Source organism: Mixophyes fleayi, chromosome 1 (assembly GCF_038048845.1).
Source record: "Mixophyes fleayi isolate aMixFle1 chromosome 1, aMixFle1.hap1, whole genome shotgun sequence".
Lineage (NCBI taxonomy): Eukaryota > Metazoa > Chordata > Amphibia > Anura > Limnodynastidae > Mixophyes > Mixophyes fleayi.
Window position 1 is genome coordinate 290,211,361 of NC_134402.1, and position 20,067 is coordinate 290,231,427.

Genomic DNA, 20,067 nt, shown 5'->3' on the forward strand with positions numbered 1-20,067 from the left:
TACAAAGCAGAGTGGGGGGAGTACACCAATGTTGTGGTGAATACACAAAGTGGCAAATTAAATACATTTGTATATCCTGCTGTTAGTAAATGACCTTAATAATGGTAAAAAATTATCAATAATAATGTTCAAACCTACAGAATTGCTCAAAGACGCTTGCTTGCTTAGAGGAGCGAATGCAGGGTGACAGATTAATGCTGGAAAACAAAGCATTGCTTTTCTGTGTTGATCCCTCGGCCTGTGTTCTCTCTGAAAGCTGCAGCAAGGTTCCCTATTTTGAGGCTCATTATAGTATTCTCATGCTGCTGAACCTGTGTTAGATCAGATAACGGTACACAAAGCATGTGTACGGATCACACAGAGTGCCTGGAACCTGCATTAGGGTTAGCATGATTTATTTATACGCAGGTAAATTTGTTTTCATCGGTTAGGTTTTTTTTTGTAGGGGACGGGTTGGTGGCTGTATTTTGGGAATTAAAGAGTAAATAAAAATAAATTGCAAAACCTTATTTATTACTGCAACCTTTCTAGTAAATGTTTCATAATAAATAACAAGTTATCATTTTTTTTAACTTTTATTATGTCCAATCTCACTCCGTTTCAGCTAGAAGTTGAAAATGCGCGCCTAAGGCATATCAATCGGACGCTTTCTGAAACACTTGAAACCCGAACGGTGACTTCTGCACTATTGGAGGATGAAGGAGTTCTTGACAGCATTGAAAAATCCTTCAGTAAATTCCACGCTTTCCTGGATCTTTTAAAAGACGCAGGGTAAATCCTAAAGGCAGGTTTAAATGCGGAACATATTTTTGCCCTCTCTTTGTGTGTTTTTGTTTGCAGGTCATTTTTAAAGTTCTAGTCAAGGTGTTCACTGAGGGTCAAAATGGCACATCCAGTGACTTACATAAGATAAGTACTCAAACCCCATACAAAGTGGACAGATCTGCTGCATTACAAATAACACTTACACAGATTGTCCCAGACAGTATTTTTATTGCGAACCAGTAGGCTTTTGAAGAAAATTTTGAAACTCAAAATTCATTATTTTTATGCAGATTTTTTATTTTTTTTTAAACAACAAAAACTTTTTTTAAACAACAAAAACTGAAACATGATTGGAAGTATTCAAGCCCTGCAGACTATCACTTGATAAAACCACTTGCAATAACCGCTTTAAAACTGTTGGGGTAAGATTCTACCAGGTTTGCGCACTGTTTGGGAGGGAATTTTGCCAATTCAGGTTTACTCCAAGCTGTTCAGGTTGGTTGGAGGATTCTTGTGGACTAAAATTTGCAAATAGTAGTACAGTTTCTCAATTAGATTGAGATCTGGGGGTAAATGTATTTAAAGTGGCAATAGCTTTAAAGGCAAGTTTTGCCTTTAAAAACCATTGCTGCTTTAAATTTACCATAAAAAGCCACCGTATATTGGCTATTTGATACATTTACCCTCTGGACTTTGATTTGGCCATTGTAAAACATTCACCAGTTTGTTGTTTAACCTCACCTGTGTTGCTTTTGCCTTGTGCTTGGGATTTCGTTTTCAAGCAGACCAAATCAGTTTGTCTCATGGTATTTTGCACCATCCGTCCTTCAATTTTAACAAGACGCTCAGTCCCCACTGAGGAAAAGCACCCCACAAATGATGCTACAGCCCCATACTTCTCTGTTGGGATGGTGTTTGCCGTAGAATGAACAGTGTTAGGTTTGAGACACACATAATGTTTTGATTTGTGGCCAGAAAGCTTCATTTTTGTCTCTTCTGTCCACACAACCTTATTCCACATTTTAGCTGGGTCAGTCTGATGCTTTCTGGCAAACTGCATGGGGTATATTTACTAAACTGCAGGTTTGAAAATGTGGAGATGTTGCCTATAGCAACCAATCAGATTCCAGTTATCATTTGTTTAATAAATTATACAAAATGACAGCTAGAATCTGATTGGTTGTTATAGACAACATCTCCACTTTTCAAACTACTTCTTTCTAGCCATCCTATCATACAGACCAGTTGTAGGCAGAGCTCTTGATATTGATAACTGGGTCACTTTCACTTCAGTCTCAGCCACTGATCTCTGTAGCTCCTTCAAAGTAATATTTGGCCTCTCTGTTACTTCCCTTATAAGTCTTCTACGTGCTCTGATGCTGAATTGTAAGGGAGAGCCTTGTCTAGGCAGTGTCTGGATAGTATGATGCAGCTTCCATTTCCTCACACTTACATAGTAACATAGTAACATAGTTGATGAGGTTGAAAAAAGACACCAGTCCATCAAGTTCAACCTATTTTGGATCTCCTGCGATCCTGCACTTATATTTGAAATTAATCCAGAGTAAGCAACCGCCAATCTGTTTCAATTGTGAAAATCCCTCCAGACTCAATATTGCAGTCCTATTTTTACCCTATATCCACTACTATCCTTCAAATTAACGGTCGTATCCCTGGATACACCTTTCCGCTAAAAATTTGTCTAACCCTTTCTTAAACATATCTATTGAATCTGCCATCACAACTTTTCCTGGCAATGAATTCCATATCTTGACTGCCCTTACTGTAAAGAACCCCTTCCTTTGCTGGTTGTGAAATTTCCTCTCCTCTAACCTTAGGGGATGACCACGTATCCTGTGTATGGTCCTTGGGGTAAAAAGTTCCCATGAAAGCTCTTTGTATTGACCCCTAATGTATTTGTACATAGTAATCATATCTCCCCTTAGACGCCTCTTTTCTAAAGTAAACATGCCTAAACTGGCTAACCTTTCCTCATAACTTAATGACTCCATACCCTTTATCAATTTTGTCGCCCTTCTCTGAACCCTTTCTAGTTCCAAATTATCTTTTTTATAGAGTAGTGCCCAGAACTGTACTGCATATTCAAGATGAGGTCTTAACAATGATTTATACAGTGGCAAAATTACACTGTTCCCTTGCATCTATGCCCCTTTTTATGCATGCCAATACTTTGTTTGCCCTTGCAGCTGCTGCTTGACATTGAGCACTATTGCTAAGTCTACTGTCTACGAGCACTCCCAAATCCTTTTCCAATATAGATTCTCCGAAATTAATTCCATTTAATTTATAGATTGCGTTCTTGTTTTTGATCCCTGAATGCATAACCTTACATTTATCTGTGTTAAACCTCATATTCCATTTGGCCGCCCAATCCTCCAGTTTATTTAAGTCCCTCTGTAGAGAAGCTACATCTTGCTCTGATTTTATTACCTTACAGAGTTTAGTGTCATCTGCAAAAATAGAAACTTTACTCTCTAAACCATCACCAAGGTCATTAATAAATATATTAAAAAGGAGTGGTCCCAGCACGGAACCTTGAGGTACTCCATTTAAGACTTTTGACCAATTAGAAAATGTTCCATTTATCACAACTCTCTGTTCCCTATTCTCTAACCAGTTTTCAATCCAAGTACAAATTTTGATTCCTAGACCCAGTTCCCTTATTTTGTAAACCAACCTCTTGTGTGGTACTGTATCAAAGGCCTTTGCAAAATCTAAGTAGACCACATCTACTGTCCTGCCCTGGTCTAAGTTCCCACTAACTTCCTCGTAGAAACTAATTAGATTAGTTTGACATGACCTATCCCTCACAAATCCATGTTGATTCCCACTAATAATTTTATTGCGTACCAAGTAATCCTGAATACTGTCCCTTAAAATACCTTCCAGTAGTTTCCCCACTATTGATGTCAGGCTTACAGGTCTATAATTCTCTGGTTGTGATCTCGTCCCCTTTTTAAACAACGGCACCACATCTGCTATTCGCCAATCCCTTGGTACTGAGCCTGATGAGATTGAATCTCTGAAAATTAAGAATAGCGGTCTAGCTATTTCCGAGTTTAACTCCATAAGGACCCTTGGGTGTATGCCATCTGGACCTGGAACTTTATTCATCTTAATATTCTTCAGTCACCTTTGGACTTGATCTAACAGTGCTCACTGGAATATCCAAGAACATGGATATTATTTTGTAGCCTTCTCTTATATTATATCGTGTCTCTAACGTTATCTTTAATTTTCTTAGAATGATCTTTGGTCTTCATTTACCTTCAGATTTAAAGTATAATATGTTTTTGATGATGATGATGATAACCAATGTTATTTGAATTAAGGGGTCTTTTTTATCCATGAAAGCTAACCTTTTTTAATGATTCACAGGTAGAAGCTAATTGAAAACCAATTGCTAGGGCAATATCTTTCATCTATGTAAACTTTGAGTTCACACATCACAGGGGGATGAATACTTATGCTAGTAGCAATCACAGGGGGTGAATACTTATGCTAGTAGCATTTTTAAGTTTGAAAACAAAGTACATTTTCAAACTCCTAATTTTTATTAGTATTTGTTTCAAGACTCTAAGGCAGCGGTTCCCAAAGTGTGTGCCACGGCTCCCTGGGGTGCCGCGGCGCTGTCACAGGGGTGCCACGATCGCACTCCAAAAAAAGAAGAAAAAAAAAACAAACTTACCCATCCAGCGCCGGATACTCCTCCTCGCTGTTTTTACTGACTGCGGGCGTGACGTGATCACGTCCAACAGTGTCAGTGAGGAGCGGCAGCAAAGAGGACATCAGGACAGAAGACAGCGGAACATGAAGAAAGAAGGTAATTAAAGGAAAGGAGAGTTAAGGGGGAGAGAGATGCTGAAGGGGGGGTGGGGGACAGAGAGAGATGCTGAAGGGGGGTGGGGGGCAGAGAGAGATGCTGAAGGGGGGGTGGGGGACAGAGAGAGATGCTGAAGGGGGGGTGGGGGACAGAGAGAGATGCTTAAGGGGGGGTGGGGGGCAGAGAGAGATGCTGAAGAGGGGGTGGGGGCAGAGAGAGATGCTGAAGGGGGGGTGGGGGGCAGAGAGAGACGCTGAAGGGGGGGTGGGGGGCAGAAAGAGATGCTGAAGGGGGGGTGGGGGCAGAGAGAGATGCTGAAGGGGGGGTGGGGGACAGAGAGAGATGCTGAAGGGGGGGTGGGGGGCAGAGAGAGATGCTGAAGGGGGGGTGGGGGACAGAGAGAGATGCTGAAGGGGGGGTGGGGGGCAGAGAGAGATGCTGAAGAGGGGGTGGGGGCAGAGAGAGATGCTGAAGGGGGGGTGGGGGGCAGAGAGAGACGCTGAAGGGGGGGTGGGGGGGCAGAAAGAGACGCTGAAGGGGGGGTGGGGGCAGAGAGAGACGCTGTAGGAGTGGGACAGAGAGAGACGCTGTAGGAGTGGGACAGAGAGAGACGCTGAAGGAGTGGGACAGAGAGAGACGCTGAAGGAGTGGGACAGAGAGAGACGCTGAAGGAGTGGGACAGAGAGAGACGCTGAAGGAGTGGGACAGAGAGAGACGCTGAATGGTGGGACAGAGAGAGACGCTGAAGGAGTGGGACAGAGAGACGCTGAAGGAGTGGGGGGCAGAGAGAGACGCTGAAGGAGTGGGGGGCAGAGAGAGACGCTGAAGGAGTGGGGGGCAGAGAGACGCTGAAGGAGTGGGGGCAGAGAGAGACGCTGTAGGAGGGGGACAGAGAGCGACGCTGAAGGAGGGGGACAGAGAGAGACGCTAAAGGAGAGGGACAAAGAGAGACGCTGAATGGGGGGACAGAGAGCCGCTGAAGGGTGGGGACAGAGAGACGCTGAAGGAGGGGGGGACAGAGAGAGAGACGCTGAAGGAGGGGGGGGGGCAGAGAGAGACGCTGAAGGAGGGGGGGGGCAGAGAGAGACGCTGAATGGGGGGGACAGAGAGACGCTGAATGGGGGGGGACAGAGAGACGCTGAAGGGGAGGACAGAGAGAGACGCTGAAGGAGGGACATAATGAGAGCTGATGAAGAGGGGGACACAGGGTGTGAGATGGCGAAGAGGGGCAGTGATATGATGAAGGGGTCTAAATACATCTTACGTCATTTTGACCCAACTACTTAAAAAACTGGACTACCCGGTAATTATTTTTGCTTGGGGGTGCCTTGGAAAAATTATGGTGACCCTAAGGGTGCCTCGAACTGAGAAAGTTTGGGAACCACTGCACTAAGCTGTTTTTTTCTGGAAAAGTCCCATTACAACCTTTACGTATTTATGTATGTATGTCATACACACCATTTTATGTAAATATATATTACTGTTATTAATTAGCCAATGTCTGTAGGAGTGGAATTACCCATTGTGTGACCAAGAGGCTGAGAAATCACCTATCACCATTACATTATTTTACACTACCGCTATGAGATCTATTATCCAAAATACATGGGACTATGCTTTCTGAAGAAGGGATTTTTTCTATATTTTGAAGCACTTTGCCTTAAAATATACTAAATTATAAATAGACCCCAGTCTTTCCAGTTTCTACCCTTGGCATTCCTCTCCTCCTGACAGTTGTGAAGCAGAGCGCCTCACAGTAACTGCAGGAGACACTTTCTGATCATGTCTGTGTGCATGACATTATCACCAAATAGCAGCAATTATTTAGTCTTCATTTCTGATTTTATTTATTATCTAGTTAATGGTTTCCAAATAAAATAACCCTTAACTGTACCTGTATTCATAATGATTAACTAGTAGTCATGTGATCCTTCCTTCCATTCTTATTTCCTTCTGGTATTTTTGCAAAATAAACCACTTTCCCAGAATTCCTAACATGAGATAGCACCAAAGAGTATTGCGGCATGGGGACAGCTCATGTCCTGCTGAACCACTGATTGGTTATAAACAAACTTCCTCCGTATATCAGCTGGCAGTCTGTATCCGTGGTACTCAGGGCCTCCAATAGGACTCCAGGGCCCCTGTGCGTGTGCTTCTTATGGGCACCCCCTAGTCTTGGCTAGGGGGATATCAGATGGCCGTCTGTATCTGTGGTACTCAGGGCCTCCAATAGGACTCCAAGGCCCCAGTGCGTGTGCTCCTTATGGGCACCCCCTAGTCTTGGCTAGGGGGATATCAGATGGCAGTCTGTATCTGTGGTACTCAGGGCCTCCAATAGGACTCCAAGGCCCCAGTGCGTGTGCTTCTTATGGGCACCCCCTAGTCTTGGCTTATGGGGGGTGACCATGCAGACCAGCAGGAAGCTATTCGTTCTCCCAGTCACTCTCCCCAAAATCAGGCTCTGATGGGACCAGAGCCCTATTCGTCCTCTCAGTCATCTCCTCCCCATTCTCCCCGAATTCCATTGATAACCAACCAGTTACCTAGTTATACCTAATTTGATAATTGTGTTTGAGTGTGTGCAGCTTAATTTAAACAAGAATCACACAGAGTTTATTTTCAAAAAAAAAATTTTATTTAACAATATTCAGAAATGCAATTGAAATATTGCTAATGTTTTATTTCAAATTAAAACATACATTTGTTATTCTGCATAAAATAGGAACATATGTTTTAACACTGTCCTATGTCTTTTACACACTTGTTCTATAAGAGAACCATTATAACGGATACCCCTGGACTCACGAAGAGTCATCCTTCAGCACTCAGGAGAGGAAAAACCCCCCTGTGGAGGAAACCTCTGGGGAACCATGGCTGCGAGGACTGCCCTTCCCTCTGGGCATTAAGGGGCTGCAGAGATAACGTGTAAAGTTGGAATGTTTGTTGATCCATACAGGTGAAATTCACCAGTATTTCTGGTAATAATGTCCATTGTTCCGGTCCTGTTTTAGCTCTCGGTGATCTGGCTTCAGTTTTTCTTCTTATAGATCCAGAGGAAGACAAAAAACCCCTCAGAGACATTTAATTTTTCTCAAAGAGGGAAAAAAAAATTCTTCCTGACTCCATGTATGGCAATCAATATTCATCCTGGATCATATATAGCTCTGTAGAGAAATAAAAGAGAGGGTGCCCTGCTCCTAGGAGCTTACAATCTAATGAGATGAATCCTGCCCACTAGGGCTTACAATTTGATTCATTTACACAGAACAGGGGAGGGAGCCCTGCTCCTAGGAGCTTACAATCTAATGAGATGAATCCTGCCCACTAGGGCTTACAATTTGATTCATTTACACAGAACAGGTGAGGGAGCCCTGCTCCTAGCAGCTTACAATCTAATGAGATGAATCCTGCCCACTAGGGCTTACAATTTGATTCATTTACACAGAACAGGGGAGGGAGCCCTGCTCCCAGGAGCTTACAATCTAATGAGATGAATCCTGCCCACTAGGGCTTACAATTTGATTCATTTACACAGAACAGGGGAGGGAGCCCTGCTCCTAGGAGCTTACAATCTAATGAGATGAATTCTGCCCACTAGGGCTTACAATTTGATTCATTTACACAGAACAGGGGAGGGAGCCCTGCTCCTAGGAGCTTACAATCTAATGAGATGAATCCTGCCCACTAGGGCTTACAATTTGATTCATTTACACAGAAAAGGGGAGGGAGCCCTGCTCAAAGGAGCTTACAATCTAATGAGATGAATCCTGCCCACTAGGGCTTACAATTTGATTCATTTACACAGAACAGGGGAGGGAGCCCTGCTCCCAGGAGCTTACAATCTAATGAGATGAATCCTGCCCACTAGGGCTTACAATTTGATTCATTTACACAGAACAGGGGAGGGAGCCCTGCTCCTAGGAGCTTACAATCTAATGAGATGAATCCTGCCCACTAGGGCTTACAATTTGATTCATTTACACAGAACAGGGGAGGGAGCCCTGCTCCTAGGAGCTTACAATCTAATGAGATGAATCCTGCCCACTAGGGCTTACAATTTGATTCATTTACACAGAACAGGGGAGGGAGCCCTGCTCAATGGAGCTTACAATCTAATGAGATCAATCCTGCCCACTAGGGCTTACAAATTGATTAATTTACACAGAAGGAAGGGAGCCTATACAAGATACAAAATGCTTCTCACTTACCTCTACAGAATAACATCCATATATTAGAACTGGAATGTGATTGGATCTTGCCTATAGGGCTCACACAATCCTGCAACATTCGAAGAGAGCAGGGGATCCCACGCAGTAACTGTTAAAAGAACAAGTTACTTGAGCAACCCTGAATCTATCTCTTCGCTGGTATCGGTGATCCTCGGCGTTACCCTCCCAACTGACATCCTGATTCTGACTGCAGCAGTTTCTGGTCCTTTATATACAGTCTCATGATCATTTCTTCATAATCGTCTCCATGGGAACTATGTCACCTGATCTGAGGTCATAATAGGCTCTGACCTCATGTTACTGATAAGGGATGAAAGTATAACCATATTATTCAATCAATCACTGACTCCTGCAGATCCAGGAGAGATCTGCAGTATCTGGTCCACTGGAAGGGCTGTGGTCCTGATGATCTTAGTATATTATTCTCCCTGCCTAACTCACAAATAGCTAGGGTCAGTTTTAATACCTCGATTGTAGAAATTCACGTTCAGCCGTAGGGGATGTTCTTTTGCCAGATTATTTGTCTGTCATAATTGCCATTATTCTTTGTATATATAACTAAAGATTTGTTGAAAAAAATTGTGTGGAAAATATGCCAATTATACTGTAAAAAGTCGTATTTTGCTCCAACACGCCCATAACGTATTTTGCTTATGCTTACAGACGGCTTCCTTTCCACTTCCTCCTTTTCAATCATAATGAGCCTCGAGCGGTTTTAAGGGCAAGATGCGGTTCAGTCTTCATATTGCCACAACCGTAACACGTGCACATGCGCAGGAGTAAAAAGCGTATTATACACAGGAAACCGCACTTTGTGTCCAAATCCACATGACCCATTAAATCTGGATTAGCAACAATTATAGATAAAGATCTTTAGAAATAAGAGTTAAGATGACCTCTCTGAGCAATTTATTTGTGCACTTAAGAGTCATCAACAAAATATACCCTTATAAGTTATTATTATTTTTATTATTATTAATTTTTATTTATAGGGCGCCACAAAGTATCCGTAGCGCCGTACAGGGACAAACAATGGCACAGTACAAGGTGAAGCAGCACAGTACAAGTAACAGTAAGCACTATAACTCTGGGGGCTCAGGCACAGCATGAAAGAGAGGGAGTGAGGGGAAAAGTAAGTATAGGCAGGTAACTATGGCCCAAGAGGGTGGGCACAGATGACAGGTTGAGAGTCAGTGAGGGGAGCGGAGAGAAGCGAGAGGAGACAGAGGGCAGAGGGACCGAGAGGCGGTGAGCAGAGTAGCTGGAGAGCGCAGTTAAAAGTGATGGAAACAGGAGGTAGGAGAGCCCTGCTCAAAGGAGCGAACAATCTAAAGGGAGGGGAAGACAGACAGACACATGGATGAGACGTAGAGACGGGAGAAATGGAGACGGAGTCGAGGAAGGGGAAGAAGGGATGAGAAAGAGAGGTAGCCGACCGGTGGGAGTTTAGGCATGAGACTGGAAGGCTTTAAGGAAAAGGTGGGTTTTTAATGTTCGTTTGAAAGAGGACAGATATGGGGAAGTTCTGATGGAGCGGGGGAGCTTGTTCCAATGGAGGGGAGCGCCGCGGGAGAAGTCTTGGATACGTGCGTGAGAGGAGGTAATCAGAGAGGAAGAGAGGCGACGATCAGTTACCCCAACCAGCACTCTTTCCGTGTCCCCCACCAAGCGAGGATGGCGGAAGCCACCTTCTGTGGCGTATTTGCTGGACGAGCATCTATTTGCCATATTTCATCCCCTGTCCAGTTTCAGACTCAACAAGTGCAGTTCTCTATATTTTACTTTATACTAAGAATCGAGTTTGGTGGCGGTTTGAAACTGCCACACCTCGCCCACGGTTTAGTGGTCCAAACCGCCATCAAAACCGTCATCCGACAGGACAATTTTAATACCTGCTTAAGAATAGCTTGCTTGCTCAAACGTGCTGATTGCACTATTGTGCCATTGAGAACATAATAGGAAGCACCATTGACATTTAGGGGCATATTCTGAAGGAGGGGGACAGAGAGCGACGCTGAAGGAGGGGGACAGAGAGCGACGCTCACGGAGGGGGACAGAGAGAGCGACGCTCAAGGAGGGGGACAGAGAGAGAGACGCTGAAGGAGGGGGACAGAGAGCGACGCTCACGGAGGGGGACAGAGAGAGAGCGACGCTCAAGGAGGGGGACAGAGAGAGAGACGCTGAAGGAGGGGGACAGAGAGAGAGAGACGCTGAAGGAGGGGGACAAAGAGAGAAGCTGAAGGAGGGGGGCAGAGAGAAACGCTGAAGGAGGGGGGCAGAGAGACGCTGAAGGAGGGACATTGTGAGAGCTGATGAAGAGGGGGACAAAGTGAGAGCTGATAAAGAGGGGGACATAGTGAGAGCTGATGAAGAGGGGGACAGAGTGAGAGCTGATGAAGAGGGGGACAGAGTGAGAGCTGATGAAGAGGGGACAGAGTGTGTGAGATGGCGATGAGGGGAGGACACAGGGTGAGAGATGGTGAAGAGGGGCAGTGATATGATGATGGGGCACAATGTAATGGTGAAGGGGTCTAAATACATCTTACGTCATTTTGACCCAACTACTTAAAAAACGGGACTACCTGGTAATTATTTTGGCTTAGGGGTGCCTTGGAAAAATTATGGTGACCCTAAGGGTGCCTTGAACTGAGAAAGTTTGGGAACCACTGCTTTAAGGGATTACTGTCTGGAACCATCTGTGTAAGTGTAATTTGTAATACAGACAAATATGAATATTTTTGCAAGCCGCTGCATATGCTGTCCTACTAAAACCTTGTGAAGAGCTAGGGTATTGGCACATTAGTGCTTGTATGCTGGTATGTATCACCTACTGCAAGTCAGTTTCCATGTGCTTCTTATACATATACATACTAAGCATTGTAAATGCTGGGTTCTGTCACTAATGCAGATACAATTGTATAATTTTGTAGGTGTGCTTTTGCATGACAAGAGGTTTACAGGGCTCCTGGCACTGCACCCTAATTGTTTCTTGATTGCTGTGTGCACTTGGCATTTCCTTTTATTGCTTCTCCTGAACATGAGTGGCTAATTTGCATATCATCTTTATGGAGTAGTTTAACAACTCTTTTGATTGTTTCATTCAGGATATGTTTATATTGCTTCACATTAAATCGCAGTCTGTATTGATGGACCCTAACAAGGATGAGACATGGCTGGCTGTGGAAATTTGTCTCGACACAAACCCATATAACACTTTAATTACACAATGTGTAATACATGGACTTATAGAAATGCCATGTACATAGCATTGTCAGACGTATTTGCACATATATATTGACAATTAATGATTGGTTCACTGCTGTCATGGTATTTTCTATTCATATGTATATGTGCCATTATAGGATTAATTAAAACATATTAAATTAACGTAATCATTTCACTAATGTTGGCACTCTGTAGAATGCAGAAAAGATATCAGCTGTGTTTGCACACAAAAATAGTCTGACCTTTTGGTTTTCATATGTGTTACTAGGTACAATAGTACAGTGCCTCCATAATGTAGCAGGAAAATTGATACAAAATTGAAATACGTGTCCATTAACAGAGGAGAGGATACTGACAGAACTCTCAGCTAAAAGCAGACAAATGAATGGGGCTAGATACTAGCTGCAATATATACAAGATTACTGTAAGATTTTAAATTGGTGCTGGATATGTCAGTAACTGATTAATTCTATTAACATTAGACCCAGAGGCCTGTAACAAATATGCACATAGTAAGTTTAATTCACTTCCACGAATGTAGAATTATAAAAGACCCTGGCATCAGTTGTGGGGAAATTAATGGATACACTGCTGGAAGAAAGAATTGGAGAATACCTCAAGTCTAGCAACTTACAAGAACAGCATGGGTTCACTGTAGGGGGCGGTCATGTCAAACAAATCTGTTTAATATTTTTGACTGGGTAAAGTTATTTAGCGTATCTAGATTTAAGTAAAGACTTTTGTGTGTGGAAACTATGGTTCAACGCCAAAAATGGAAAATCATGCACTTGGGTTTCGGAAAGCCAAAGACAAAATATAGTATTAACTGCATAAAAGTGGTAAGATCTAGGCGTCACTAGTTGACTTAAAGGTTGACAGACGGTGAATCAGAGCAAATGGATTGTTGGGTTGCGTAGAAGAGGAATTTGTAGCTGAAAGAGAGCCGGTGATGCCACTATATAGTTCATTAGTGAGTACTGTGTTCAGTTCTGAAGGTCGTATCTCCAGAAGGCCAGTATTGAAAGTGGTCAGAGGTTCTACATCACAATCTTTACCAGGAAAGACTAAAGGACCTCAGTTTGTATAGCTTAGAGTAGAGAAGTGATATTGGGGATATGATAAAAGTTTTCAACTATATCAAGGGTTATAATTGAGGTACAGGAGGAAAGCATTCTGCTGAGGAAGACAAGTATTAGAATAATAGGACATGCAGTAACACTGAAGGGTAGCAGGCTTAGAGAAAATTTAAGGAAGAATTACTATACCAAACGGGTAGTAGATAGGTGGAATAGCCTTTCGACATAGGTGGTAGGGAAATTTGAACATGCTTGGGATAGACATAAGGCTATTCGAATTCTGAGAAAACTAAGGATCACATGAGGTCTGAGGTTTGTGGAATCAAATTGGCAGACTAAATGGGCTGACTTTTGCCCAGCTCATATATTTTCAAGGATATAATAATTCTTTGTTGTTGCCTCTGGTTTAGTGCTTTAATATGTTTTAATCACTTGCTTCTAGCATATTCACATTCTTGTATCAATTTGTACTGTGGTTATGTAATATTTGTTAAACAACTTTTCTAATATTAATGATCACAAATGAAGAACACCCGCACTAGTGTACCTCTTGTAATTGTAGGTTTGCGAATTATTTGCAGACCCTTTTTGAGACTTTCGTTGTCGCTAGGCCATTAGGATTTGCAGAGCGTGTCGTAGCAAACATAAAAAAATATTTTATTTGTACACATGTCAGGAAGTTGTTCCTGCTGTGTTAGCTAGGTTATAGAAGTTTAAATGATGCTTTATAGTAATTGTGTCCCTAACATCTAAAATAAAAGGTTTTGTATGTTGGCAAGTTCAACCTAAGTGTCTGAGGGGTGTGTCTGTTGTAGGGCGGGCGCATCAGTTACTCATTCAGACTTGGATGCATCTGTGAATGCAGCACGCATACACTTGTGTGCAACTTTTTCAATCACAAGTTACTTAAGTAACTCTGAATTCCACTCTGAATCAGGCCCTGTGTGTGTGATTTGTGTGTATGCAATTTTTCCCAAATGTATAAAATGCATACAAATCTTAAAGTATGAGATCACTAAAAAAAATTGTGGAATATATTTAAAAGAAAACTGGGTTAAAAGAGAATAGAAAATATTGAGGAATAAGAATGGACTTTGTATTAATGTTGCAGATGAGCACTCTGCCAGGTAATGCTTGGCTGCAGTATCTATATGAGGAATAAGTGGCCTGTTACTTTATTGTTTTCCAGTCCACCTAATTATGCTATTCATTAACTCTGCTGCACAACAGTCCTGGTGGCCAGCTTACATTGCATATCTTGTCCTCTGTATAGTCTGCTCAAATGAATATTTGACGTCTCTTGTGAAAAGTGTGTGTTATTAAGACAAGATATGATCTTTTACAGAACATTGGCAAATATTCCTAGAGTAAAAAAATGTCCTGCACACATGATCCCTTTACTCTGATATATCCTAAACCAGTGGTTCCCAAACTTTTGCAGTTCGCGGCACCCTTAAAGTCTCCAAATTTTTCAAGGCACCCCTCCAAAATAATTACTGAGCAGTCCTGTTTTAGAAGTAGTTGGGTCAAAAAATTGTAATAAGTATTTAGGTCACGACAGAAATACTTATTTAGTTGTATGCAAAAATGCCCCTCTGCATCCAGACACTCTGCCCCCTCTGCATCCATGCACACTGCCCCCTCTGCATCCAGGCACACTGCCCCCTCTGCATCCAGGCACACTGCCCCCTCTGCAACCAGGCACACTGCCCCCTCTGCAACCAGGCACACTGCCCCCTCTGCATCCAGGCACACTGCCCTCTCTCACATTGCCCCCTCTGCCCTCTGTCCCCTCATCTGCCGTCTGTCACGTTGTCCCCTCCTCTGCCCTCTCTCGCGCTGTCCCCCTCCTCTGCCCTCTCTCGCGCTGTCACCCTCCTCTGCCCTCTCTCACGCTGTCACCCTCCTCTGCCCTCTCTCACGCTGTCACCCTCCTCTGCCCTCTCTCACGCTGTCACCCTCCTCTGCCCTCTCTCACGCTGTCACCCTCCTCTGCCATCTGCCCTCCTCCTCTGCCATCTGCCCTACTCCTCTGCCCTCCTCCTCTGCCCTCTGTCCCCCTCCTCTGCCATCTGTCCCCCTCCTCTGCCATCTGTCCCCCTCCTCTGCCCACTGTCCCTCTCCTCTGCCCTCTGTCCCCCTCCGCTGCCCTCTGTCCCCCTCCGCTGCCCTCTGTCCCCCTCTGCTGCCCTCTGTCCCCCTCCTCTGCCATCTGCCCTCCTCCTCTGCCATCTGTCCTCCTCCTCTGCCATCTGTCCCCCTCCTCTGCCATCTGTCCCCCTCCTCTGCCATCTGTCCCCCTCCTCTGCCATCTGCCCTCCTCCTCTGCCATTTGTCCCCCTCCTCTGCCATCTGCCCTCCTCCTCTGCCATCTGTCCCCCTCCTCTGCTCTCCTCCTCTGCTCTCTCTCTCCCCCTCCTCTGCCATCTGACCCCCTCCTCTGCTCTCTCTCCCTCCTCTGCCATCTGCCCTCCTCCTCTGCCATCTGCCCTCCTCCTCTGCTCTCTCTCCCCCTCCTCTGCCATCTGCCCTCCTCCTCTGCCCCGCGCCTAGCACCAGCTATAGAAAAAAAGAAAGCAAACAGAAACTTACCAATCCGCGTGGTGCTAGGACCCTGTAGCCTCCTCTCTCGCGCAGCTGTCACTGACGTCGATATTCAGTGACAGCTGCGGGAGAGAGGAGGCTGCAGGGTCCTAGCGCCGTGCGGATTGGTAAGTTTGCTTTCTTTTTTCTAGGGCTGGCCCACGGCACCCCAGTGACAGCGCCGCGGCACCCCTTGGAGCCTCGGCGCACACTTTGGGAACCGCCGTCCTAAACTAAATTCCAAAAATATAATTTAATACGCTCAGTCTTACATGTAATTGCAAAACAATGAACTACATGTATTCTTCTGCAAGCTTTTGAAAACGTCACTACTGTTAAGGTAGCTTATTATTTGCAAGATCATTTACTCAATAAAGAATATTTGGCATGCAGACTCATTTATTAATTGGTCACCTAACTTGTTGGTAGCTTCTAACATCCCTAGAACTACCAGCAGCTACAGCACTAGCTCACGTAATAAATAAGTGCCATTAACATTGATATAAACTGCTATAAATTATATATTTAAAAATGGTGCTCAATGATGTAATCTATATTTGTACAATGCTTCTTTACCATTCCTCCCTCGCCACCAGAAAAGCTAAAAATATTGCAAAAGTGCATCAAGTGTATTAATTCAGCAATGGGCGGACATTATTATTAGTTAATGGCCTATCCAGTACCCCTTTAAATCTTTTAGTATTCCTGGATGTATCACATCTAGCCCCCTTGACTTTCAGTTTTGCAATTTTCATCAAGATACTCTCCTCTACAAATGGGCTAATGTCTATTTCTTTGCATAAATAGTCTTGCTATTCTACCAAGGACAGTGGCAGGTGGGGAGTTTGACTGGGTACACAGGTTTCCTAAGGCGAGCTCAGGGAGGACAGAAACCTCCCGTGGTGCAGGTGGGCACCACTGTAGTACACTATATGAAAACCAAAATGTGTGCACAGTGATTTTTGAACTTGCTTCCATTCATTTTTTTATTTTATTTTTTTCACCCTCTCCCTCCACCTACTTCCATTGCGGGATTCCCTCAACACCACCTGTGTCCTAAGTATCAGACGCCGATCAAGTGAATCCTTGGCAATTTAGAGTGAGGAGAGATTTGTCATTGCTGCGCAGTGTCCCAGGCAATGATGGTAAAATGGCAGCCGCACTTTTCACCCACAATATAGGCTCCAAAAATTGGAGTGGGTATTAATCATCCCTGATTGGCCAGGATGATCCTGGTACACAGATCTAGCCAATCTCTCGGTCAGTCAACCTCAGTGTCGCCTTCTACAACCAGACATTCTTTCTCAGGGCTTTCTTTAACAACATGGCTTTTAAAGCCATGATTCTTTAGTCAAAGGGCCTTCTTGACCCAGTTATTAATGCCATGTTATAATTTACATTTTATAGACAGATGCACATTAGCTGCTATATATATTCTGAATCATTTTATGGACTTGGGGGGGATAACCTCATTTTGAAATTTTAGCATTTCATTAACCAATAAACTTTTAACTTAACTTTTTATGGTCAGATGCCGTCCCTAGTATTGTGACATACTGGATTAGGTTCTGCACCAGTCGATCTAACATTTTCATATATTTTCAAAAATGACTATCTATACACACCCCTATAGTAAAATAGAAATATTTATATATAGATATATATATATAATATATATATATATAGTAAATTAAAAAAAAGTTGTGCGCATTGTTTCTCATTTAATACACATTAACCCTTAATTTATTTCAGCCACTGTTTTTTTCTATCCATGAATCGTAATCGTTGAAGGTGCTACATTATAGATTTTAAAGTTTGCAGGTTTGCTGTATTTTCAGGTTGGGTCAACTTGCCAGTTTGGTAGGCATTGACCAGTCAGACTTTGCCTTGCCAGGGGATCCGCAAATGTCTTCTACAATTGGAAGAGCTCAACCATCCTCATCTGAGACATTTCATAACCAGCACAGAACCTATTTAGATGAACAGGTAATTAGAAACTTGTTTACAACATTTTTTCTTATCATTATATTTGTTTAATTCATAATCTCATTTAAAGCCCACATAAAAGCATGATTGTGTATTCAAACCCTACATTTTTACAACTGTATTGAGAATCCTTTTTACTTACATTGTATTTCCTGGTGTATTTCTTACGGTTTTACCTGTGACAAGAGGTTATTTTATACTGAAAGAAAATCAAGTGTGTGTATGTATATATATATATATATATATATATATATATATATATATATATATATTATAGTATTATCCTCGTGAAATGTATGGACTGCAGACAGGAACAGGTTAAAACGTGAAATAGTGTTTTTTCTGAATGACCATGTATTTAAAACACACTTTTAAGTTACTCTGTTTCTCTTAGAGATCTATAATAAAGCAGCCATATTTCAAAGACTTTGATAATAAATATTGGAAAATAGCGATGACACATATTAAAGATAATGGTGTAATATACTTTACTAATTTCATTATTGTATTTCATTTTCCTTTGTTGCTTTAGAAGCGATTTTCTTCTATCTTAAATATAATCCAACAGTAATATCTTTTTCATATTTTATACTTTTAGTTTGTATTTTTTCTTTTTAAGACTCACGGTAGAGATAAAACAGGTGTCCTTAAAGGTCTGTCAGAAGAATCCAATGCCTGCCCTCCCACTGGTGAATCTGAAGACTTCTATGCTACCAGCCAGAAGAGCAAAGGAGAAACTGGGTTTGATCTTCCTATAAAGGCTGTAGAGGCACATAGAATTGCTTCTGAACAGCAAAATACCAAAGATGCAGATGGTGTACGAAAATCCAACCTGCTTGACAAGAAAGTAGCTGGTAACGAGTGCTCAGCGTCAGATTCTAGCCACAGTAAAAAAAGCAGTGCAAGTAAAAAGTCCAAAGAATCAGCTAGCAGAAAGGATCGACAGCAGTCTTCAAAGAGAAGTCTCTCTTCAGAGGCAAACAAAGTTTGTCCCGAGGACATAAGAGATGAGCATAGTCACAAAACATCACTATTTTCTGATGCCAGTGTAATAGAATCAGAAATCCCAGATAATAGTCAGTCTATAGGAAGCAAACACAGTGGTTCATATTAAAAGAGCTTCAATCAAATAGCATTTAAGGACCACAAACCCAAAATACAAGTTCTATAAAACAGCTACTGATAACATTCACACTATTATATGTAAAGTTGGAAAAACTTGAGATATTTGACAATCTATTTCTGTTAGTTATGCAGCTGATGGCAAGATATTCTCTTCTTTTGTCAGCCATTGTGTTGTTGTTGCAAATGTTGGGTAAGAGGCTGGCTTTAATGTCTTTCAATGGGATTACTACCGGGCTGTTTGCTTTATATAAGAAAATAATCACAACTTTGTCTCCAATATAATTAGTTCTGATTACCTCCTGCAATTATTATGCATATACTATTAAAATTCACAAATAAGTGTAGGTTAAGTGGTTCTTTTAATGTGTTCAGTTTCTTGTTTTCAAGCAGGGGATTTATTGGTACATCCTCTTGTACCTCACAACTTCACTTCTATGCCATCCCCCAACTCGAATCATTAATAACATCTTTAACAAACAGAGTAGTAGGGAATTGTTACATTCTTGTTTAACAGCACATTCTTTGCCGATATTTTATGCAATTTTGACTGTTTTTATCTTCCACAAATGAGTTATCAGGACTCATTTTGAACACAAGAAACATTTTGCTGTTTTGTTATAGGAACTTCTACTCAGTGGTTGATACAGAAATTTAGAAGTGGCGGTATGAAAAATGTAATGGGAATGTATGTGAATGGAGCTTGATCGTTTTACAATGAAGGCATTGGGAGAAGTGGCGGTATGACATACCACCATATACACTTCAACCACTGCTTATACTTGTATAATGTTCTCTGCAAATAGTGTGACACTGGTTGAGAGCGTTCCTGTGAATACATTCATGTTCCAAATACAATTGGAGGGGCATTCTGTAATGTTTTATATATTTATTATGTTTTTAATGTAATATTTTTCTAAGCAGCTCTTAAATAAAGTGATTTTCTATGGTTTGTATTCCTTGTGTCAAACAGTTATTTTAGTTTACAAGCAACAAAATAACAGTAATTCTGAGCAAAGATGTATATGGGAAAAATATTTACAAAAGAGTAAAAGGTTGTGTGAGCATCTTAAAAATAACATATATATATATATATATATATATATATATATATATATATATATATATATATATATATATATATATATATATATATTATTTTAACCACTCAAATGGCACATTTTTCTTGAGTTTCACCCATTTTCTTAACCTGGATGGATCAGTTTTATATACAGTA

At 42.2% G+C, this 20,067-nt stretch overlaps 1 protein-coding gene across 1 annotated transcript; it reads left to right on the forward strand.

The window, feature by feature from the left end:
- Positions 1 to 580: 580 nt before the first annotated feature.
- On the forward strand, positions 581 to 19,770 carry CEP78 (centrosomal protein 78). Its single transcript, XM_075205219.1, has 3 exons — positions 581 to 771; positions 17,561 to 17,708; positions 18,328 to 19,770. The coding sequence occupies exons 1-3, from the start codon at positions 581 to 583 to the stop codon at positions 18,820 to 18,822; spliced, it is 834 nt and encodes a 277-aa protein (XP_075061320.1). The 3' UTR covers positions 18,823 to 19,770.
- The last annotated feature ends 297 nt before the right edge of the window (positions 19,771 to 20,067 follow it).

Bases quoted from the DNA above. Each gene is read 5' to 3' on its own strand.
- CEP78 (XM_075205219.1), top strand. From the start codon at position 581: ATGTCCAATCTCACTCCGTTTCAGCTAGAAGTTGAAAATGCGCGCCTA. The intron at 772-17,560 runs GTAAATCCTAAA...CTGTATTTTCAG, and splicing joins GATCTTTTAAAAGACGCAGG to GTTGGGTCAACTTGCCAGTT. The intron at 17,709-18,327 runs GTAATTAGAAAC...TTTCTTTTTAAG, and splicing joins GAACCTATTTAGATGAACAG to ACTCACGGTAGAGATAAAAC.